General features: G+C 41.3%; 1 protein-coding gene across 5 annotated transcripts in view; it reads right to left on the reverse strand.

The window, feature by feature from the left end:
* LOC118378543 (zinc finger transcription factor Trps1-like) overlaps nucleotides 1-22,556 on the reverse strand; it is a 234,109-nt gene extending 211,553 nt beyond the window's left edge. The window contains exons 1-2 of one of the 5 annotated variants that reach the window (XM_052472734.1): nucleotides 22,254-22,556; nucleotides 15,678-15,970 (exon numbers count right to left, since the gene is read on the reverse strand). In XM_052472734.1, coding sequence (XP_052328694.1) covers nucleotides 15,678-15,690 — 13 coding nt within the window. In that variant the 5' untranslated portion in view covers nucleotides 15,691-15,970; nucleotides 22,254-22,556. Of the gene's footprint in view, nucleotides 1-15,677; nucleotides 15,971-21,955; nucleotides 22,130-22,253 lie in introns of those variants that run through there. The other 4 variants (XM_052472735.1, XM_052472733.1, XM_052472736.1 and 1 more) reach the window with 4 other exon arrangements.
* Nucleotides 22,557-24,520: the final 1,964 nt, after the last annotated feature.

Consider the following 24,520-nt stretch of genomic DNA (forward strand, 5'->3'; position numbering starts at 1 on the left):
CTGTGCCTTTAAACAGCTTGGAAAATTCCAGAAAATTATGTTGTGGCTTTAGAAGCTTCTGATAGGCTAATTGACATCATATGAGTCAACTGGAGGTGTACCTGTGGATTTATTTCAAGGCCTACCTTCAAACTCAGTGCCTCTTTGCTTGAAATCATGGGGAAATCAAAAGAAATCAGCCAAGTCTGGTTCATCCTTGGGAGCAATTTCCAAATGCCTGAAGGTACCACGTTCATCTGTACAAACAATAGTACACAAGTATAAACACAATGGGACCACGCAGCCATCATACCACTCAGGAAGGAGAAGCGTTCTGTCTCCTAGAGATGAATGTACTTTGGTGCGAAAAGTGCAAATCAATCCCAGAACAACAGTAAAGGACCTTGTGAAGATGCTGGATGAAACAGGTACAAAAGTATCTATATCCATAGTAAATCGAGTCCTACAGTATATCATCATAACCTGAAAGGCTGCTCAGCAAAGAAGACGCCACTGCTCCAAAACCGCCATAAAAAAAGCCAGACTACGGTTTGCAACTGCACATGGGGACAAAGATCTCACTTTTTGGAGAAATGTACTCTGGTCTGATGAAACAAAAATAGAACTGTTTGGTCATAATGACCATCGTTACGTTTGGAGGAAAAAGGGGGAGGCTTGCAAGCTGAATACACCATCCCAACCGTGAAGCACAGGGGTGGCAAAATCATGTTGTGAGGGTGCTTTGCTGCAGGAGGGACTGGTGCACTTCACAAAATAGATGGCACCATGAGGATGGAAAATTATGTGGATATATTGAAGCAAATAAAAGCTGAAATAAATAATTCTCTCTACTATTATTCTACACATTTCACATTCTTAAAAAGTGATGATCCCAGCTGACCTAAGACAGGGAATTTTAAACTGTGATTAAATATCAGGAATTGTAAAAAAAAAAACTGAGTTTAAATGTATTTGGCTAAGGTGTATGTTGACTTCCGACTTCAACTGTACCTACTGCCTCTATATTCTGCTCATATGAGCAATGATTCTCCAGAGGGCTTCCCATTATGATGTCATCTCTGTCATAGTTTCAGACCATATTATGATGTCATCTCTGTCATAGTTCCAGAACATATTTTGATGTCATCTCTGCCATAGTTCCAGATCCTTCCACACCCCTGAGGGAACTACGCCTAGTTTGTATTTGTAATGACAGACAGTAGTCGTGTGTTCTTTTACTGTGTTTCAGACTTTTATAGTAGTTATTCTCTAGTATTTGCTTTGGCTTTGTGACTGTGTGTCTTCCTGTCTGTGGCTCTGTACGTGAGGTGGATTCAATTCACACTCAATCAATACAGATTGAAGTGTAGGCCACATATTGAGCTTCAAAACACATTCTATTCTGGCGATATGAATGGAGTTATTGTTTGGAAAATGTGTCTGCATCTGGTTCACACAGGTCTGAGTCAGACAGTTTTAGTTGGAAAGCGAGACGTAAGGTCTAATCTTTCCTACATGTCACATCAGGATCATGACGTTGTTACTGAATAAGATAGACCATCCCAAAAAATGATGAATATCATTGCCATCCTTAATATTTTAAATAGCAAAAAGGTGATTACCAAACTGGTGCATCAAGATGTTTCTATCAGCTTAATTCATAGATTATCTACTGTTATGATGCAGAGCCTTGAGTGACTGTAGTCAAACCATAATGACTGTACCACACCCAAGGAACTAGAAGCCCAGTGTTCCCCCGATATTCATTTCGATGGCATCCCAACTAGGTAGCCTAGTGGTTAGAGTGTTGGGCCAGTAACTGAAAAGTTGCTGGATCAAATCCCCGAGCTGGTAAAAGTCTGTCGTTCTGCCCCTGAACAAGTCAGTTAACCCACTGTTCCTAGGCCGTCACTGTAAATAAGAATTTGAGCTTAACTGACTTGCCTAGTTAAATAAAGGTTAAATAAAGGTTACACTTAAAAGATGGCATCCCAAGTGGAACAGCGGTCTAAGACACTGCATCTCAGTGCTAGAGGTGTCACTACAGACCCTGGTTTGATTCCAGGCTGTATCACAACCGGCCGTGATTGGGAAACCCACAGGACGGTGCATAATTGGCCCAATATTATCTGGGTTAGGGGAAGGGTAGGCCGTCATTGTAAATAAGAATTTTGTTCTTAACTGACTTGCCTAGTTACATTTTAAAAAAAACATAGAATATCGCATTTAGAATTGCAGGAAACTGGCTTTAAAACTGTAAATGTTCTCTCCACCCAATGGCAAAATGTGTAGAATTGCAGGAATTTTGCTTTAAAATAGAGAAATATTGTCTCTGCAGCCAAGAGGGGAGCCACTAAAATGTCTGGTCTGAGATGGCGCCATTGGCAACTCACACTACCATCCCTCTTATAAACACTGATAAGCCTAACACCTACTATGATTTGGCTATGACACCCCAAGCACAACAGGCTCTAGCTAGGTGTGACCTACAGTGTGTACTGTATAGCCCAACTCGAAAGAACAAGAGTTTTTTGCAATGAAAGGATTCAGTAATGGCGACCTCGAAGCGGAGGTCAACAAAGGCTCACAAGGACTTTAAATAAAAGTGCAGATGCAAATTGGAACATGCATTTTCAGTTTGTCATCATCAGCGCTTGGACTCAAGGGAGACTATAGTACCATAGATCAGTAACTAATTCTTTACAATATATATATGCCATTTAGCAGACACTTTTTCCAGACAGACAGACAGACAGACAGACAGACAGACAGACAGACAGACAGACAGACAGACAGACAGACAGACAGACAGACAGACATGGCTGTGAGACAGACAGACAGACGGACGGACGGACGGACGGACGGACGGACGGACGGACGGACAGACAGACAGACAGACAGACAGACAGACAGACAGACAGACAGACATGGCTGTGAGACAGACAGACAGACAGACAGACAGACAGACAGACAGACAGACAGACAGACAGACAGACAGACAGACATGGCTGTGAGACAGACAGACAGACAGACGGACGGACGGACAGACAGACAGACAGACAGACAGACATGGCTGTGAGACAGACAGACAGACAGACAGACAGACAGACAGACAGACAGACAGACAGACAGACAGACAGACAGACATGGCTGTGAGACAGACAGACAGACAGACAGACAGACAGACAGACAGACAGACAGACAGACAGACATGGCTGTGAGACAGACAGACAGACAGACAGACAGACAGACAGACAGACAGACAGACAGACAGACAGACAGACAGACAGACAGACAGACAGACAGACAGACAGACAGACAGACAGACAGACAGACAGACAGACAGACAGACAGACAGACAGACATGGCTGTGACTGTAATAAGTACACATTAGTGTTTCGGTCTGAATGGATGACTACAGAAGCACCCAGTGACCCTCATCCACAAATATTACACCCTATACTTCACACCATCCCAGGGGTAATGAACAGGAAGGGAGGACCATACTGTCTTCATTGGCTACGCAGTAGATTCCCTTTCCTCTTACACCTGACTCCCATTTCCAGCTAACCTATCGGCCACAACAGTTGAGCAGGTGATCTGGACTTGAGGGCTGATGTCCCGAAGAGATCACCTTACCGGCAACACAGTAGACCCTCATAAATAAACAGACAGACCATTTTCAAAATACTGAGGTCTGTTTACGTCTGCATGTGATTTAAGACACAATCTCTCGTGACAAAACAGGACTATTTGCTTTCATAAACCAGGTGGTTCGAGCCCTGAATGCTGATTGGCTGAATGCCCGTGGTGTATCAAACTGTATACTATGGGTTGCGTCGTGCATAGGAATAGTCTTTATTCATGGTATATTGTCCATATTATTTATTTAACCTAATATCATATACCAAACCACACCTCGTCTGGCCTTATTGCTTAACTCTAGCATTACATAAACACTGGTGTCTGGGGTGTGTATGCAAGGGTGTGTGTCTCTCCTCTCTCTTTCTCTCATTACCACTCTCCTCTCTCTAGACTCCGGGCATGCACTGACTCATCAATATGAGAGGAGTGGCAGCACCATAAAAGTGTTCTTCTGTCTCCCAAACAGAGCTGCTTACCTGCCAGTCTCTCTGCCACCCAAACAAAAAGCTGACCCTGTCCCAGCCTCTCTGACACCCAAAAAAGGCCTGCCCCCCTTCCAGTCTATCTGCCTCTCTCAATAGAGCAGTTAGCTACTTCCCTCCCAGTCTCTCTCCATACAGCAGTTAGCTACTTCCCTCCCAGTCTCTCTCCATAGAGCAGTTAGCTACTTCCCTCCCAGTCTCTCTCCATACAGCAGTTAGCTACTTCCCTCCCAGTCTCTCTCCATAGAGCAGTTTAGCTAACTGCTTCCCTCCCAGTCTCTCTCCATACAGCAGTTAGCTACTTCCCTCCCAGTCTCTCTCCATAGAGCAGTTAGCTACTTCCCTCCCAGTCTCTCTCCATACAGCAGTTAGCTACTTCCCTCCCAGTCTCTCTCCATACAGCAGTTAGCTACTTCCCTCCCAGTCTCTCTCCATAGAGCAGTTAGCTACTTCCCTCCCAGTCTCTCTCCATAGAGCAGTTAGCTACTTCCCTCCCAGTCTCTCTCCATACAGCAGTTAGCTACTTCCCTCCCAGTCTCTCTCCATACAGCAGTTAGCTACTTCCCTCCCAGTCTCTCTCCATACAGCAGTTAGCTACTTCCCTCCCAGTCTCTCTCCATACAGCAGTTAGCTACTTCCTTCCCAGTCTCTCTCCATACAGCAGTTAGCTACTTCCCTCCCAGTCTCTCTCCATACAGCAGTTAGCTACTTCCCTACCAGTCTCTCTCCATACAGCAGTTAGCTACTTCCCTCCCAGTCTCTCTCCATACAGCAGTTAGCTACTTCCCTCCCAGTCTCTCTCCATAGAGCAGTTAGCTACTTCCCTCCCAGTCTCTCTCCATAGAGCAGTTAGCTACTTCCCTCCCAGTCTCTCTCCATACAGCAGTTAGCTACTTCCCTCCCAGTCTCTCTCCATACAGCAGTTAGCTACTTCCCTCCCAGTCTCTCTCCATACAGCAGTTGGCTGGGGCTGGGGGTGTGGCGGGGGTGTGGCTGAGTTGAACAGACAGGTGGGAATGTCTTGCAGAGATTTGTATGGTTTTGGAATTCTTTCCAACCCCAGTGTCAGTTCCTTGCTCCTCATCTACAGGGCCAACTGTCCACTTAAATCTTCAGTTCAGGCTCCCTGTACAAAAAGGGCCTTGGGTTGAGTTTTGGCTTGTCCCAGGCAACTTTTTGTCAACTCCTAGACGTACGAATAAGAACAATATCAGATAAGTCTCGCAGGAAATCTATAAACATTTACATTTTCTTTCAAGTGCTGTTTATGGATATTTTATCTCCTATCTAGGACGTTAAGAACATGGTGGTGAAAACAGACGCAGGCAGGAGGAATCCTGGGTAGACGGTGAATCAAAACGCAGCAGGCCTGACAGCGACCCCGGCCTGTTGACCATAATAGGTGCTGAGAGGGTTTGGTGGAGCGACTGCAGACCCAGTCTCTGTCTGGTCCACAGGAATGCCTGAAGAGTTATGGGATGGTACCAGCGCTGGGGGTGGGAGAGATTGAGCTACCAACCGTATGTCTCTTATGACAGGAAACCGACAGCAACCAGAGCAGGGTTCATGCTGGGAGAGAGGAGAGAGGGATGAGTAAGGGAGGAGAGAGAGAGGAGAGAGGAGAAAGGGGCTTGGAGGTTTCTCTGTAGGGTCTGTCGAGGCAAGGGGACCATCTCCTCTGCTGCCTGAAGCCCAGTATTGAACTACTAAAGGTCTGCTCTATACTAGAAATAATTTACTACAGGTCTAATAACCCCTAATGTAAAGGGAGAGGGATAATAACCCCTAATGTAAAGGCAGAGGGATAATAACCCCTAATGTAAAGGCAGAGGGATAATAACCCTTAATGTAAAGGGAGAGGGATAATAACCCCTATTGTAAAGGCAGAGGGATAATAACCCTTAATGTAAAGGGAGAGGGATAATAACCCTTAATGTAAAGGGAGAGGGATAATAACCCCTAATGTAAAGGGAGAGGGATAATAACCCCTAATGTAAAGGCAAAGGGATAATAACCCCTAATGTAAAGGGAGAGGGATAATAACCCCTAATGTAAAGGGAGAGGGATAATAACCCCTAATGTAAAGGCAGAGGGATAATAACCCCTAATGTAAAGGGAGAGGGATAATAACCCCTATTGTAAAGGCAGAGGGATAATAACCCCTAATGTAAAGGGAGAGGGATAATTACCCCTAATGTAAAGGGAGAGGGATAATAACCCCTAATGTAAAGGCAGAGGGATAATAACCCCTAATGTAAAGGGAGAGGGATAATAACCCCTATTGTAAAGGCAGAGGAATAATAACCCCTAATGTAAAGGGAGAGGGATAATAACCCCTAATGTAAAGGGAGAGGGATAATAACCCCTAATGTAAAGGGAGAGGGATAATAACCCCTATTGTAAAGGGAGAGGGATAATAACCCCTAATGTAAAGGGAGAGGGATAATAACCCCTAATGTAAAGGCAGAGGGATAATAACCCCTAATGTAAAGGCAGAGGGATAATAACCCCTAATGTAAAGGGAGAGGGATAATAAGCCCTAATGTAAAGGGAGATGGATAATAACCCCTAATGTAAAGGGAGAGGGATAATAACCCCTAATGTAAAGGCAGAGGGATAATAACCCCTAATGTAAAGGGAGAGGGATAATAACCCCTAATGTAAAGGGAGAGGGATAATAACCCCTAATTTAAAGGGAGAGGGATAATAACCCCTAATGTAAAGGGAGAGGGATAATAACCCCTAATGTAAAGGGAGAGGGATAATAACCCCTAATGTAAAGGGAGAGGGATAATAACCCCTAATGTAAAGGGAGAGGGATAATAACCCTTAATGTAAAGGGAGAGGGATAATAACCCCTAATATAAAGGGAGAGGGATACAGACTGCTTCTGAGTTTAGCAGCCACACATGAAGTAGACTACCCTGAGAGACTCAAAGAAAGAAGGCTTTTCAACCTGGTTTACTATTGTCAAACGTAATGCTCGTCTTCTCCATGTTGGGTCAACACCTAGACTTGTGAATTGGCCTTTCTGTGGAAAGAAGACCGCGTCGGGCTGAGAGGGGATCATTTGGAGGGTTTGGGGAAGCAACCTCACCGGGAAAGAGTGGTTCTTACGGTTCTTAATTGCTTTGGCAAGTGAAGAGACTTGTCTTTGGACACACGTAAATTGTATAAATTTCACATCAGGCTACTTACTACTGGCCACATGACATTCCAGTAGTGACCAGCGGGATAGGATACTGTGACTAGGATACCTGGAGGATCATGGGTAGTCATGTAACAAGGAAGGAATGCAATCTCTGTCACCTGGCAACCTGAAATGGAACCCCACCAAAAATAGCCTGGCAACGCAGAATTCCTCAACAATGTACAGTTTGGAATTGTGGCCCAGCGGCTCAATACAGTTCTGGTGCTGGTCCTGACCAGACTCCTCCTATGTGTGAACAATGTGGTCGGGTCCATTTAGTTACGGTTGGTATTTTTTGCATCTGCATTTAGACGCACAAAAAAAAACATCCTTTAATTGAAGGGGGTTTGACTCAAGACACTTTGTTATTGCAGCTTCACTGCAGCGTCCGTCCCCCTTTTTCTTTGCTCCTTTTGGGGCTTTGTTTCCACCACCATATGGTGCAGACCTCATGGAAGCAATCCACTAAAAACAACAGGCCTGCACTTACCCATTTATTTCTTAACGCCACAAGAGAATGAATCGCTCTCTTGTTTATGCATTCTGCAAATGACCCAGGATAATTTCTTGTTCTCAAACTAATTAGATTAGTTCAGTGGGTTTCAGGGTTATTGCAATAAGGTGCATGAGAATGAGGGGGAGATGACGGCGTAATCAGCCGCCAGCATTCAACCTTTCGTTCCTTAATGAGCAGGTTCACACCACCCCTTCTACAACTCTAAGGCATTAAACACACTGAGAATCTCACTGCCAATAGACTGCCGATAGACAGCCGATAGACTGCCGATAGACCGCCGGTAGACTGCCGATAGACGGCCGGTAGACTGCCGATAGATGGCCGATAGACTGCCGATAGACTGCAGATAGTCTTATCACAGTTCCTTCTCTTGTTAGATGAAAAGAGCTACCTGCTGCGTACCGACCCGGCAGTGACGTACCAACCCGGCAGTGACCAACCGACCCGGCAGTGACGTACCGACCCGGCAGTGACGTACCGACCCGGCAGTGACCAACCGACCCGGCAGTGACGTACCGACCCGGCAGTGACCAACCGACCGGGCAGTGACCAACCGACCCGGCAGTGACGTACCGACCCGGCAGTGACGTACCGACCCGGCAGTGACGTACCGACCCGGCAGTGACCAACCGACCGGGCAGTGACCAACCGACCCGGCAGTGACGTACCGACCCGGCAGTGACGTACCGACCCGGCAGTGACGTACCGACCCGGCAGTGACCAACCGACCCGGCAGTGAACAACCGACCCGGCAGTGACGTACCGACCCGGCAGTGACCAACCGACCCGGCAGTGACCAACCGACCCGGCAGTGACCAACCGACCCGGCAGTGACCAACCGACTATACCGACCGACTATAACAGAGATTCTCGTCAGTGGCCAACAACTTGACTTTGTGCCAATCAGAGAGCACGAAGCCAACCAAAAAAAGGGTGAAAGATAGAACATCTATGGATGAGCCAGTCACACTTCATATGCAATGTAGGCTATGAGATGGTAGCTAGCTCAGTGCACAGACACAATGTAGGCTATGAGACGGTAGCTAGCTCAGTGCACAGACACAATGTAGGCTATGAGACGGTAGCTAGCTCAGTGCACAGACACAATGTAGGCTATGAGATGGTAGCTAGCTCAGTGCACAGACACAATGTAGGCTATGAGATGGTAGCTAGCTCAGTGCACAGACACAATGTAGGCTATGAGATGGTAGCTAGCTCAGTGCACAGACACAATGTAGGCTATGAGATGGTAGCTAGCTCAGTGCACAGACACAATGTAGGCTATGAGATGGTAGCTAGCTCAGTGCACAGACACAATGTAGGCTATGAGATGGTAGCTAGCTCAGTGCACAGACACAATGTAGGCTATGAGATGGTAGCTAGCTCAGTGCACAGACACAATGTAGGCTATGAGATGGTAGCTAGCTCAGTGCACAGACACAATGTAGGCTATGAGATGGTAGCTAGCTCAGTGCACAGACACAATGTAGGCTATGAGATGGTAGCTAGCTCAGTGCACAGACACAATGTAGGCTATGAGATGGTAGCTAGCTCAGTGCACAGACACAATGCACACGACACTGGCAAGGTACAACAATGAAGTTCTACAAAATACCAAACATTAGCGCAGATAGCTTGGAATCTCTTAACCCACCTAAGCAATATGCATGGATATGCATTGGCAAGCAATGCTACTACCACCTTCTAGTTTGGAGTATTTTCAAAGGTAACAACCCCAATTTCAGCCTTTGTCCAACCCATTCAATAAAAATGTATTAAAAATGCATTCAGGTGAGCAGTTGTGGGTGGGGGAACTTGCTCATAAATATTCATTGTAGGGGGTGGGTAAACGTAGCTGTACCTGATCCCAACACTTTTTCACTAAAGCATATATACCAGAGGTCCACTGGCACGCTCTGATAATAAAATGATGTGCATCACAAGCAAATACGGCTCTGGATAGTTAGCTCACAGTGGTAAGACAATGAGTTCCTGACATCTATTGCCACTTGCAGTGTAAGGCTGAATCCCCCATGGGATGCAAACAAAATGTTTAAATGTGGGCTGTATTGGGAAGAAAAGTGCAATCATCACCTTGAAAATTAAAATTAGGAGCTCAATTCAATCCAACCCATATTGCAGTATTTACCATGTAGCTCTGGTGGTCAATGTAACTCACAGATTGTTCTTGGGTACTGTATAAAAACCTACAACTACTACCAGGGCGACCCCCCTTCACAGCTAGGCTTTCAGTTTTCAATTAAAAGTGTGTGGGCACGAAATTAATATTGTAAATTAGAACTCACAATTATTGAATTATGAGCAAACTGTCTTAGCAGACGGCGCTACCAGACATCTATCAGGATGATGACTTCACACTCAGTACTCTGAATCAGCTCAGGTAACATATTAAATAAATCCACTGATGTACCTGTATCTAGACGCAAGCCAATCACTTTTTACAAACATCTACCATCTAACACAAAAAAAATAAGTATTCAAAACAATCTTGTGTTTTCCTTTTTTGGGTCTATGTTTTCTATGGCTGAGCTGATCATGAGAATAACACTCGAAACACTTGAATGCATGTTTCATTGGTTGTTAATAATAGCTCAGCTGTCTCTATGAAGCACAACTGAAAGCTTTAAGAACCAACTGAAAGCTTTAAGAACCAACTGAAAGCTCTAAGAACCAACTGAAAGCTTTAAGAACCAACTGAAATCTTTAAGAACCAACTGAAAGCTCTAAGAACCAACCGAAAGCTTTAAGAACCAACTGAAAGCTCTAAGAACCAACTGAAAGCTCTAAGAACCAACTGAAAGCTTTAATAACCAACTGAAAGCTCTAAGAACCAACTGAAAGCTCTAAGAACCAACTGAAAGCTTTAAGAACCAACTGAAAGCTTTAAGAACCAACTGAAAGCTCTAAGAACCAACTGAAAGCTCTAAGAACCAACTGAAAGCTTTAAGAACTAACTGAAAGCTCTAAGAACCAACTGAAAGCTCTAAGAACCAACTGAAAGCTCTAAGAACCAACTGAAAGCTTTAAGAACCAACTGAAAGCTCTAAGAACCAACTGAAAGCTTTAAGAACCAATTGAAAGCTTTAAGAAACAACTGAAAGCTTTAAGAACCAACTGAAAGCTCTAAGAACCAACTGAAAGCTTTAAGAACCAACTGAAAGCTCTAAGAACCAACTGAAAGCTCTAAGAACCAACGGAAAGCTTTAAGAACCAACTGAAAGCTCTAAGAACCAACTGAAAGCTTTAAGTTAAGCCCATTACAACACAGAGGTAATGTTATTCCTCAAGTACAGACACATTTTCTGTTTTGAGTAGTCTGGATGGGTTAAGAGAGCATGTATTAAACATTATACAAATCTACTGAAATCGCTAGACAGTCAGGAGAAAACGTTTCTGCAGCGTTAACAAATACATTTTCTCGTAATAGCTGTTAATTATCATGTTTAATATTTGGATCTGGATGAAGAGAACATTATCAACCATGACACACATTTTGAGATACGTCACTTAAGGTCACCTACTGTTAAGAAGTCCAAACCGCCTGCTGTGCGGACACTTTCCAAACTTAATGAGAGTATTAGATTTCTGTGCTCATTGCTCTTCAATGCCATAGTGCAATGCACAGCAACGGGCACAACACTTGTACTGACGCTGAGGATTTAGAAAGAAACAGCATAAATGACTGAGTCCTTGTGACAAAAAACAAGCACCGCAGTTATTGATTCATTACCATAAATGTTGAAATATTGTAGTGTCCTTATCAAGAGTGATAACCTGTCTCTTGATGGCAATGCTAGCATTGACCAAAATACAAGTATAAATAAGGACACTGTTTCATGCGAGGCAAATTGATTGTTAAGAAAGATGACAGGTGTTGGTTCACATCTAATTAGACTCATCTATCTTCATAATTAATTATTCCTCAGCAGTTCATGGGAAAGGCAAAGCAGCACTCCTGTTGCATCTGTCAATACCATGCAATATTGTTCTAGGCTATACAAGCAATACATACTGCCAGTAACTTACTACTACCTACCCTGCAAAATCACCTGAAACGTTGTCCTTCCTACCCTGCAAATTCACCTGAAACTTTATCCTTCCTACCCTGCAAAATCACCTGAAACGTTGTCCTTCCTACCCTGCAAATTCACCTGAAACTTTATCCTTCCTACCCTGCAAATTCACCTGAAACTTTATCCTTCCTACCCTGCAAAATCACCTGAAACATTGTTTATCCTACCCTGCAAAATCACCTGAAACATTGTTTATCCTACCCTGCAAAATCACCTGAAACTTTATCCTTCCTACCCTGCAAATTCACCTGAAACCTTATCCTTCCTACCCTGCAAAATCACCTGAAACTTTGTGTCTCAGTATGTGAAATTTACTTCAGGTATGAGTCCTGTTACATCTGTCAATAACATGAAATACTGTTGTCTATATGTACTGCCAGTAACTGTGTGTCTCAGTATGAATAAACGTTAGGTATGAGTCCTGTTACATTTGTCAATAACATGAAATACTGTTGTCTATATGTACTGCCAGGAACTGTGTGTCTCAGTATGAATAAACGTTAGGTATGAGTCCTGTTACATTTGTCAATAACATGAAATACTGTTGTCTATATGTACTGCCAGTAACTGTGTCTCAGTATGAATAAACGTTAGGTATGAGTCCTGTTACATCTGTCAATAACATGAAATACTGTTGTCTATATGTACTGCCAGTAACTGTGTGTCTCAGTATGAATAAATGTTAGGTATGAGTCCTGTTACATTTGTCAATAACATGAAATACTGTTGTCTATATGTACTGCCAGTAACTGTGTGTCTCAGTATGAATAAACGTTAGGTATGAGTCATGTTACATTTGCCAATAACATGAAATATTGTTGTCTATATGTACTGCCAGTAACTGTGTCTCAGTATGAATAAACGTTAGGTATGAGTCCTGTTACATTTGTCAATAACATGAAATACTGTTGTCTATATGTACTGCCAGTAACTGTGTCTCAGTATGAATAAACGTTAGGTATGAGTCCTGTTACATCTGTCAATAACATGAAATACTGTTGTCTATATGTACTGCCAGTAACTGTGTCTCAGTATGAATAAACGTTAGGTATGAGTCCTGTTACATCTGTCAATAACATGAAATACTGGTGTCTATATGTACTGCCAGTAACTGTGTCTCAGTATGAATAAACATTAGGTATGAGTCCTGTTACATCTGTCAATAACATGAAATACTGTTGTCTATATATATGTACTGCCAGTAACTGTGTCTCAGTATGAATAAACGTTAGGTATGAGTCCTGTTACATCTGTCAATAACATGAAATACTGTTGTCTATATGTACTGCCAGTAACGGTGTCTCAATATGAATAAACGTTAGGTATGAGTCCTGTTACATTTGTCAATAACATGAAATACTGTTGTCTATATGTACTGCCAGTAACTGTGTCTCAGTATGAATAAACGTTAGGTATGAGTCCTGTTACATTTGCCAATAACATGAAATACTGTTGTCTATATGTACTGCCAGTAACTGTGTGTCTCAGTATGAATAAACGTTAGGTATGAGTCCTGTTACATCTGTCAATAACATGAAATACTGTTGTCTATATGTACTGCCAGTAACTGTGTCTCAGTATGAATAAACGTTAGGTATGAGTCCTGTTACATCTGTCAATAACATGAAATACTGTTGTCTATATGTACTGCCAGTAACTGTGTCTCAGTATGAATAAACGTTAGGTATGAGTCCTGTTACATCTGTCAATAACATGAAATACTGGTGTCTATATGTACTGCCAGTAACTGTGTCTCAGTATGAATAAACATTAGGTATGAGTCCTGTTACATCTGTCAATAACATGAAATACTGTTGTCTATATATATGTACTGCCAGTAACTGTGTCTCAGTATGAATAAACGTTAGGTATGAGTCCTGTTACATCTGTCAATAACATGAAATACTGTTGTCTATATGTACTGCCAGTAACGGTGTCTCAATATGAATAAACGTTAGGTATGAGTCCTGTTACATTTGTCAATAACATGAAATACTGTTGTCTATATGTACTGCCAGTAACTGTGTCTCAGTATGAATAAACATTAGGTATGAGTCCTGTTACATTTGCCAATAACATGAAATACTGTTGTCTATATGTACTGCCAGTAACTGTGTGTCTCAGTATGAATAAACGTTAGGTATGAGTCCTGTTACATCTGTCAATAACATGAAATACTGTTGTCTATATGTACTGCCAGTAACTGTGTCTCAGTATGAATAAACGTTAGGTATGAGTCCTGTTACATCTGTCAATAACATGAAATACTGTTGTCTATATGTACTGCCAGTAACTGTGTCTCAGTATGAATAAACGTTAGGTATGAGTCCTGTTACATCTGTCAATAACATGAAATACTGTTGTCTATATGTACTGCCAGTAACTGTGTCTCAGTATGAATAAACGTTAGGTATGAGTCCTGTTACATTTGCCAATAACATGAAATACTGTTGTCTATATGTACTGCCAGTAACTGTGTGTCTCAGTATGAATAAACGTTAGGTATGAGTCCTGTTACATCTGTCAATAACATGAAATACTGTTGTCTATATGTACTGCCAGTAACTGTGTCTCAGTATGAATAAACGTTAGGTATGAGTCCTGTTACATCTGTCAATAACATGAAATACTGTTGTCTATATGTACTGCCAGTAACTGTGTCTCAGTATGAATAAACGTTAGGTATGAGTCCTGTTACATCTGTCAATAACATGAAATACTGGTGTCTATATGTACTGCCAGTAACTGTGTCTCAGTATGAATAAACATTAGGTATGAGTCCTGTTACATCTGTCAATAACATGAAATACTGTTCTCTATATATATGTACTGCCAGTAACTGTGTCTCAGTATGAATAAACGTTAGGTATGAGTCCTGTTACATCTGTCAATAACATGAAATACTGTTGTCTATATGTACTGCCAGTAACGGTGTCTCAATATGAATAAACGTTAGGTATGAGTCCTGTTACATTTGTCAATAACATGAAATACTGTTGTCTATATGTACTGCCAGGAACTGTGTCTCAGTATGAATAAACGTTAGGTATGAGTCCTGTTACATTTGCCAATAACATGAAATACTGTTGTCTATATGTACTGCCAGTAACTGTGTGTCTCAGTATGAATAAACGTTAGGTATGAGTCCTGTTACATCTGTCAATAACATGAAATACTGTTGTCTATATGTACTGCCAGTAACTGTGTCTCAGTATGAATAAACGTTAGGTATGACTAAGCTGTAACAACACTGTATAAACCTACTTTATAGCAACAACCTCCTGGAACGTTTTTTAAAAGATCAGATGATAAAGATACAGACAATAAAACTGTCAGTTGACCCATCTAGACAAGAGCAGAGTGAACAGAGAACGTACCATGAGCATGTGTGTGGTCCAGGGGGAGGTCGAAACATTAAGTCAATATAGACAACATTCCACATAATAAGCTCTACAAATACAGATGGTACTGCCTTCAACACCAGATCAAAATGCTGGAATATACCACAGCTAAGAACATAAAACTGCTAAAAAGGAGCCGAACAAAACAACTCCACAACAACGAGGATCAAGCTACAGTTCAATAAAATATATTTTGAGAACCCTGTGACTCGGTTTTCGAAAAAGATTGAAAAAATAGCATTTACAATCTTTAATAATTTGGGTTTCGGCTGACTTGAAACCATTTCAAATGACGTGAAAATAAACAATATTCACATTTTTCTAAGCATAATCTGTGTATATTGAGGCCTACAACAAGAGAGATCATACCTCTGCTGAGCATTGGGTTAGCGCATTATCAGCACAGATTCCACAGGGAGAAAGATTATCAGAGTAGGATCAACATCCAGGGTCCCTGCTTCTTGACTGAGGTATCCTAAATTCCACATCCATGCTGAAGATTCATTTATTCCATTGTCTTTTCTTTGGTCTTGTTGTTGTTGGCGGCAGGGTCTTTCTGAAGTTTGTAAAAGTTGTCTCTCTTCTTCCACGTGTGTCTTCAGAGGTCACAGGTCATAGCAGTCCTGGGTTCCACTGCAGCACACATCACAAAGCTTCTCTCTCTGCAATCACACCCCATTCAACAAAAAGAAAACACGTCAAAATCAAGGAAGCACAAAAAAAGTGAAATCAACACAATAATCTTTAAAGTCTACATGTACCTTGACATGTATCCCACAAATGCACATTAAACATGCAAGTAAACCTCTACATTTGTCTCAAAACAATAGCTATAAAGATATCTATAACAATAGCTATAAAAAGTATGAAGGCCATACTGACCGACATTTTGCCTTCCATGTGATTTCGAGAGAGAGAACAATGATCAGTAAAAACACAATTAATGACGTGGTCATTACAAATCAGAGTCAGTCCTGTGCAAGGCATCATCCAACTGCCGGGCTGTCGGTCTCATGAATGAGCAGGAGCTCTAACGGTAGACCCTCTGACAAACCAAATTGGATACAGAAAAACAAACCTTCCCCAGGAATACTATTTTCTCCAACTCTTCTCAGCGACTCATCCTGTCCAACCTGTCTGAGATGTAATGGCCTATGCCGTGCCCACTACAGTAGAAAAACACTGAACAATAGTGGAGGAAATAAAGAACACACCCTAATAGACAAATCATGAACACAGAGGCTAAACTGACTCATCAGAGTTCTAAAGAGGAGAGGAGAGGAGAGGAGAGGAGAGGAGAGGAGAGGAGAGGAGAGGAGCTAAACACATTTTTTTGCATACTCTGCTCCTAATCAATAGGTTTATCTGTGTCTGAGTGATGGTTAAGGGAATTTCTAAGCTGGCTAGCCCAAAGTGCATTATGGAAGTCCTAAGATAAAACACAAACACACACAAACACAATTTCTAAGTCTGGTGTAGAAAAGAGGTGCGGATTCTTATGTGATAAAGGGCAAATCCTGATCTAAACCTACAAGAAATGTCTACCAGACACAGACAGCAGGTCTGGAAACATAGGCCGCTTGATTTATCCCTAATATAAATCAGAAAGTGTCTAGGCCCACATCACTACACCTTGCCAAATCACACCATAGGCCACTGCTGCATACAGAGCCCATTACAAGCCACCCCCATCCATATGACTGGAGGAGGTACAACAAGCAGTTGTTCAAATACTGACTTGCTTTAACAGGTGAACACACTCAGGGGGCTTCCCAAGTGGCGCAGCGGTCTAAGGTACTGTATCTCAGTGCTAGAGGGGTCACTGCAGACCCTGGTTCAATTCCTGGCTGTATCACAAACAGCTGTGATTGGGAGTCCCATAGGGCGGAGCACAATTGGCCCCGCGTCATCCAGGTTAGGGTTTGGCCGGGGTAGGCTGTCATTGTAAATAAGAATTTGCTCTTAACTGACTTGCCTAGTTAAATAAAGGTTAAATAAATAAATGACAGATCCCTATTATCCTCAATAACCATGCCCACTTTCTATCCCTTTAAGAGCCTGTTGTTCAGAATATATGAAAAACATGTTTCTGTTAAATGCAACAGTTGTGTGAAATAAAATAACTATTACAGGTATTGGATCAGCAACTGACAGTGAGATGGACTTTTTAAAACAAATCAAAAGAAAAGAATAAACAACATAGGCTACTCTAACCCTGGACCCATTTTCCCACAAACCTGGAAAAACACTATACTGAACAAAAATATAAACGCAACAAGTCACATGTTGGTCTCATGTCTCATGAGCTGAAATAAAAGATCCCAGAAATATTTCATATGCACAAAAGCTTATTCTTCTCAAATTTTGTGCAGAAATTTGTTTACATCCCTGTTAGTGAGCCTCAAGTTTTGAGGGAGCGTGCAATTGGCATGTTGACTGCAGGAATGTCCACCAGAGCTGTGGACATAGAAGTGTATGTTAATTTCTCTACCATAAGAGAAATTGAGAAATTTCTAGAGAAATTGTCAATACGTCCAACCGGCCTGCAGACCACATGTATGGGGTCGTGTGGGTGAGCGGTTTGTTGACGTCAACGTTGTGAACAGAGTACCCCATGGTAGCAGTGGAGTTATGGTATGGGCAGGTATAAGCTACGGGCAACAAACACAATTGCATTTTATCGATGGCAATTTGAATGCACAGAGATGATTAAGTTAACTGATTTCCTTATATGAACTGTAGCGCGGTAAAATCTTAAAAATTGTTCCATGTTGCGTTTCTATTTTTGTTCAGTATATTTGTTTGCTAAGGTGATTCTGAGGTGTTAATACATTTACATTTACATTTAAGTCATTTAGCAGACGCTCTTATCCAGAGCGACTTAAAAATTGGTGCATTCACCTTATGACTTTTTAACGCTACCAATTACTGCTGTCCTTCCTCTCAAAGTAAACATGTGAATTATGTCAGAGGGTTAAAGAAAAGCGAAAGTTTCCTGCCTCTCCTGGTTGCATGTATCAAACCACCAGAGAAGGTGTCTAGTCACTTGCAAAAGCATTAAACTGAATAATTAAAGACACAGTAGACCAGTGTGTTCCATTGTAACGGCAGATTTCCTCCTCTTCGTCTGAAGAGGAGTAAGGATCGGACCAAGATGCGGCATGGTAAGTGTTCATGACCATTTTAATAAGAAAAGCACTGAACACTAAGAAATACAAAAACAATAAAGGAATACGTGACCAAACCGAACCAGTACAGTGTGGTGACAACCATCACACAGAAACAAACACCCACAACAGTGAAACCCAGGCTACCTAAATATGGTTCTCAATCTGTGACAACGATAAACAGCTGCCTCTGATTGAGAACCATATCAGGCCAAACATAGAAATGGAAAAACATAGAAAAACACACATAGACTGCCCACCCCAACTCACGCCCTGACCATACTAAAACAAAGACAAAACAAAGGAAATAAAGGTCAGAACGTGACATCCATAGGGCGCTTTTTGTTTTAAAAGCAAAAACAACATTCAAAGTGAGAAAATATATGTGAGCAGGCCTGTACTCTTGTCTATTTAAGTGAATGGATATTAGGGGGGTTTCCTAGACAACGGTCAGAAATGACTATACAGATATTATACAGTATGTCTAAGGATCATTTTCGATTTCAATGTGTTTTCACTGAGATACAACCGCCGCCAGAAAAATGCAAAACTTTGCTGTATGGTAATGAAGGGTATCTGAGTCGACAAAACAAATCTAAATCTTCATCAATAAACGTATCACAATTTGACCTCATTTCTGTAATAGCCTACGTCTCAAATTACATTAGGATCGTCGACGTCTACAATTCTTCAGGGAGACATGGATGTGTATAATCTGCTCTAGTTAAGTTTCTCATGTCCTATAGGATTTTTATATTTTACATAACTGTTTAATTTCATGAGGCTTCAAACTATGTATATTTTCATTAATAATGTATTTATGCAGCAGCACCTACATGTGGAATCTGGAACAAAGATACACTGCAAAGTGAGAGGCTGGCCTCACAAGCAATTCGGGAAATCACCCTAGAAGAAGTTGTGCAAACTCTAAAGCCATGTATAACAAACACAAAACCACCCATTGCTGCTTTCTCCGACCGACGACGAGACTCAAATCCATCCGTCAGCCATAAAGCTCCTTCCCTATACATTGCTGATTTCCTGCAGCCCCCCAAAAAAGAACTCACAGATGGGGAAACAATTTACACTTCAAATATACCTACCACAATCCAGCAGAGACTTCACACAGCTCTTATCAAAGAAACTGTTTGGATCTTTTCTCTCCGTTTTGAACGAAGCCGTCCTTGTATAGAGTAGTAAACACAACAGAATACTGATGTTTTTCCATCATTCGCTAATTTACTAAAAATGGCAAACTAAAATTGTCTTTGAAAATGAGACGAAAGAGTGGCTTCACACATCAGTGGATTATTGTGACAAAACATTTCCCACTGTAAACTTAATTAAGGGTTTGTGAAGTGCATTTGTGTATCATTCAGATTCGGTAGTAGGTACACGGCTACAGTGAGGACAAAGTTGACTTTGAGAAGTGGATATTTTTTAGCGGCCAGATATTTTGATGTATATTATGTATAATAAATACAATTCATGCACGTGTGTGTTATCACTATTAAGTTGTTATTCATATGGACAAAATAAATAATTGGTACATAAGACATACGGGTAAATAATAACAGTACAGTAACTGTTGTTATACATCGTTGAGACTATGTTTTAACTCTCTACCCTCCTCGAATGATGGAAAGCCTTTGTTTGCTTTGGCCACGTCATTAAAGAACGTTCAGTGACAAGAGGGCTTTCATAGGATCTGTGGCTTCTCCTGACGTATGTTGGCGTGTAGGCTGCTTGGTTGCTTTCGCAGTTTACGGGAAAGACTAACGAAGCATCTACTGGAGCCAACATTATCATTTTGTGTCATGTGAAAAATTTAAAAAAAATTGTCATAACAACGTCACTAAAAAACCAAGTCTAAGAGAAGCTGAAAAGTTGGTGATTTAGAGTTGTGTTCAGATAAAATAAATATATTTTCTTACAAACTGGAAAATAGTATGTTTAGATCGACAGAAACACTGGCTAAAAGTACAACGTCATGCCTTGAAAAAGGCCAGACCTTTAGGGGGTTATTTGCTACAATGTCCATGGTTACAATGTATCTATCAAGTTCATACACACCGAGGGTATAGTGTAACTGTTCTGCACTACTAGTAAGACAGTTTTACATGCCTCTGAAAGCAGCACTTTGCCCCAACAGCTGAGTAGCAAACCAAACTACATCACCTCCTCACTAAAGCAACGAAGCAGGTATCACAATGGTAGAAATATATTATCTTTATAACACTTCATGACAACATTATGAAAAGTTAAGTTAAGTTTCTGCAAAGTGAGCTGCTTCATTAAGATGCCCAGTCATGCTAGTCTAAACTTTATGAGTTCCCCAGACTCACACACACACACACACACACACACACACACACACACACACACACACACACACACACACACTGCACCTAAGTGTCATCTTGTTTGAGATTTAGCCTAATCCCCTCCACATGGATTGGAATATGGAAATGACTCAGTTTTCCAAGTGGCCTGCTATACTTCAGCAATAAGACCAGAGGAGGTGTGGTATATGGCCAATGTACCACAACTAAGGGCTGCTCTAAAGCTCGACGCAACGCGGAGTGCTTGGACACAGCCCTTAGCCGTGGTATATAAGCCATTTAGCGCAAACCCCTGAGGTGCCTCATTGCTATTATAAAGTGATTACCACCGTAATTAGAGCAGTAAAAATATATGTTTTGTCATACCTGTGGTATACGGTCTGATATACCACAGCTGTCAGCCAATCAGCATTCAGGGCTCGAACCACCGAGTTTATAATGACTTTGAATAATGAACTGATCCGTCATTGATAAAGTTCCCAGCACTTTGTTACACTTGTTTGTAACAAAATCACAACACGACTTGGGACATTCTAACAACCAAAAACGTAGAAATTCGACCGCATACGAATGCAATGTGGAAAGTTAAGAAAATGGGTTACTGGTGAAATATCTTTAATTTGCAATTTAACTAACCTAGCTGTGCCTCATTCATTGTAGTTAGTTGACATATTCTCCAGACCCAAGTGTGTTGCCATGCCTACGCGTTTTCTTATCTTTGACGAACATCACAGTTACGGAAAGTTTTACAAATTGAGTGTTAAACGTTGTTCAGTTCTCGACATGAATCATTCAACTTCAACATTACACTACGAAATAAATACAAAACTTTCAGAAATCCAATCAATTAGGCTACATTGTAACTTAATATAACCTCTGCCATGCGCTCCCTTTACGAACAATGAAAACAGAAACACACGATGCGCCAAATAAAATCCTCATAGTATCAGTGTGTGTGTGTGTGTGTGTGTGTGTGTGTGTGCAGACATAAAAGTAGATATTCTCAAGAAGATAGCGCTATTCTGTCCCCAACACCTATCCAGAATGCGTCGCGCTTTTACAATAATTAAACGAACGCTACAACACCCTGAAATCAAATGATTAAATGAAACGGCAAGGAGAAAGTAAAGCTACAAACCTACTGCAACTCATGTTATTCTTCCTTCTCAATACGTGACCCCCTCTGCTTCTAGCAAGTAGCCAATTTCAATTTCTCATGCGTTTGACCCAACAAAACCTAAATGCCATGTGAAATCCGAGAAGCACCGCTGGGTTTTTTTTTTTCACAGTAAAGTAGCTCACAACTGATTCATGAAAATCCCTGAGCTCTTACATAACATTCGCTAAAAGCGAGCAGCATTCTGGTACTACTGTAGATTCACATCTAATCGCTCGCCTCTGTGCTAGTAACGTGCATTGATTCAGTTTGTCCTTACCTGTTGATTAAATTGCAATAGTCTTTGCAGTCTAAAAGATGGTGGAGCTTTGGCGTAAGCCATGAACCGTCTTTGTGTTGTTTGTTTGTTGATCTCGGGGTAGGCTATTATACATTTTTTTTGTTACAGGGGATACACGATTTCAAATCTCGCCTGTGCACGTGGAATCAGGGTGACTGTGTATAATATTTTAAAACGCCTGAGTCTGGATGGAAAAAAGGAGGATTAGTTTGCAGTGATCTCAGTTCTTTATCAGAAATGTTATCGCTTGACAGGACCTCAGACTCAAAGCATTACGTCAGTTTCAAGACACCAACACTATTAATATCAAGAAGCCCTTGCGGAGGAAAGCACCACCCCAGACCGCTCGTTCTTAAAGGGACAGAAGCATCCCTGCTCCTCACTAACCAGCCGCAAACTATAACGCAATAATAACAAGTGAACCGTTTATCCACTTTATCTGAAATGATCTAATATTCATCATATATGATTCTGTGATTGTATGTGTTTGGCTTAGTGTGAGTCCAAGTATGTTACAGACAATAGGGTAATTTACACAGATGGTAATCTCTTAATTTAATTTTATCCAATGTCTAATACAAAATATTATATGTTCATTAGACTTGGCTATTTCTAAGTTATGTTATGGGTATACTATGTTGGTATACTATATCACTCTTCGATGATAGACACATTTTCTTATGTCTAAAAATACTCACAATTCCAATTCAATGTGTGGGTTAGTCGAGGTAATTTGTACATGTAAGTAGGGGTAAAGTGACTATGCGTAGATAAACAGCTAGTAGCAGCAGGGTAAAAAACGAAGAGTTCAAGATTCTAGAAGGCAAAGCTTATAGGCTCTATATTGCACCCTCTATACTCATAATGTTAACACTACTAGAAGTGAAGGTTTACAGGGCTAAACATGTGACTTTTTCTTCAAAGAAAAAGGAGCTCTTACGTGCTGTGGGTTTAAGCCTCTACATGCACACAACACGCCACATAAATATAAATACTATTATAATCCGGGTAGTTCAAGCCCCGGATGCTGATTGACTGAAAGCTGTGGTATATGAGACAATATAACGCTACAACTGTGGTATATGAGACAATATACCACGGGTATGACGCAAAACTACTTGTTTACTTCTCTAACACCATTGTTAACCTGTTCATAATGGCAATAAGGCACCTCGGAGGTTTGTGGTATAAGACCAATAAAGCATCGCTAAGGGCTGTATCCAGGCACACTGCGTTGCGTCATGCATAAGAACAGCCCATAGCTGTGGTATATTGGCCATATATAACACCCCATCGGGCATTATTGCTTAAATATAGCCCCTCTTATTGCCTCTTCATTAAAACCACATGATAAATCAATCTGATGTGTTCCAGTGAACAGGGTTTCCACACCCCGTACAGGGGCTCCCAAGTGGCGTAGTGGTCTAAGACACTGCATCTCAGTGCACTGTTGACCCTGGTTCGATCCCAGGCCCTATCACAACCGGCTGTGATCAGGAGTCCCATTAGGCCAGTGTTGTCAGAGTTTGGCTGGGGTAGGCTATCATTGTAAAATAAGAATTTGTTGTTAACTGACTTGCCTTGCTAAAAAAAATTAAACAAGAAATTTGCACACCTGCAATAACATCTGCTGTGTATGTGACTGATTTGATTTGAGCAGCTTGAGGTTAAGCATCTCAAGCATCTCAGGGTTTGAGTGTGTATTTACAAACATTTGACAGAAGACAAAACTGGGGCTGCATGACAATGATGACAAAGACAAAGTGTGGGAATCCCCCAGGAGATTATGAAGGATAACAAAGTATCCCATAATAGTAATTCAAATCCATGAAATGGATTATATTCAGTGGGTCATTTACTGCAGTTGTAAATCATATATATATATACATAATTTACAACTGCAGTAAATTACCCACTGAATATAGTCCATTTCATGGATATTTATATATATGTATATAAAGGACATTAGGGAAACAGACAAAGTGTGAAAATGGGAGATGGGTAAAAGTCTAAACATTGTCTAAAAGTTTACTGCAGATGTGAAATGTACATGAATATTAATACACTATTCCTCTCAGTGACAAACAGAACAGAACACATTTGATAATAAAGAAGTGGTGCCGATTTCGACATGTATACATGTTGTTTACAGATTGTAAATACTAAAGTGGAATTCATTCTAAGATGCACATGACAATTGAAGTGAAAGTGAAGTCTTTGAGATTCATATGAATCATATTAATAAT

Source organism: Oncorhynchus keta, chromosome 20 (assembly GCF_023373465.1).
Source record: "Oncorhynchus keta strain PuntledgeMale-10-30-2019 chromosome 20, Oket_V2, whole genome shotgun sequence".
Taxonomy (NCBI): Eukaryota; Metazoa; Chordata; class Actinopteri; order Salmoniformes; family Salmonidae; genus Oncorhynchus; species Oncorhynchus keta.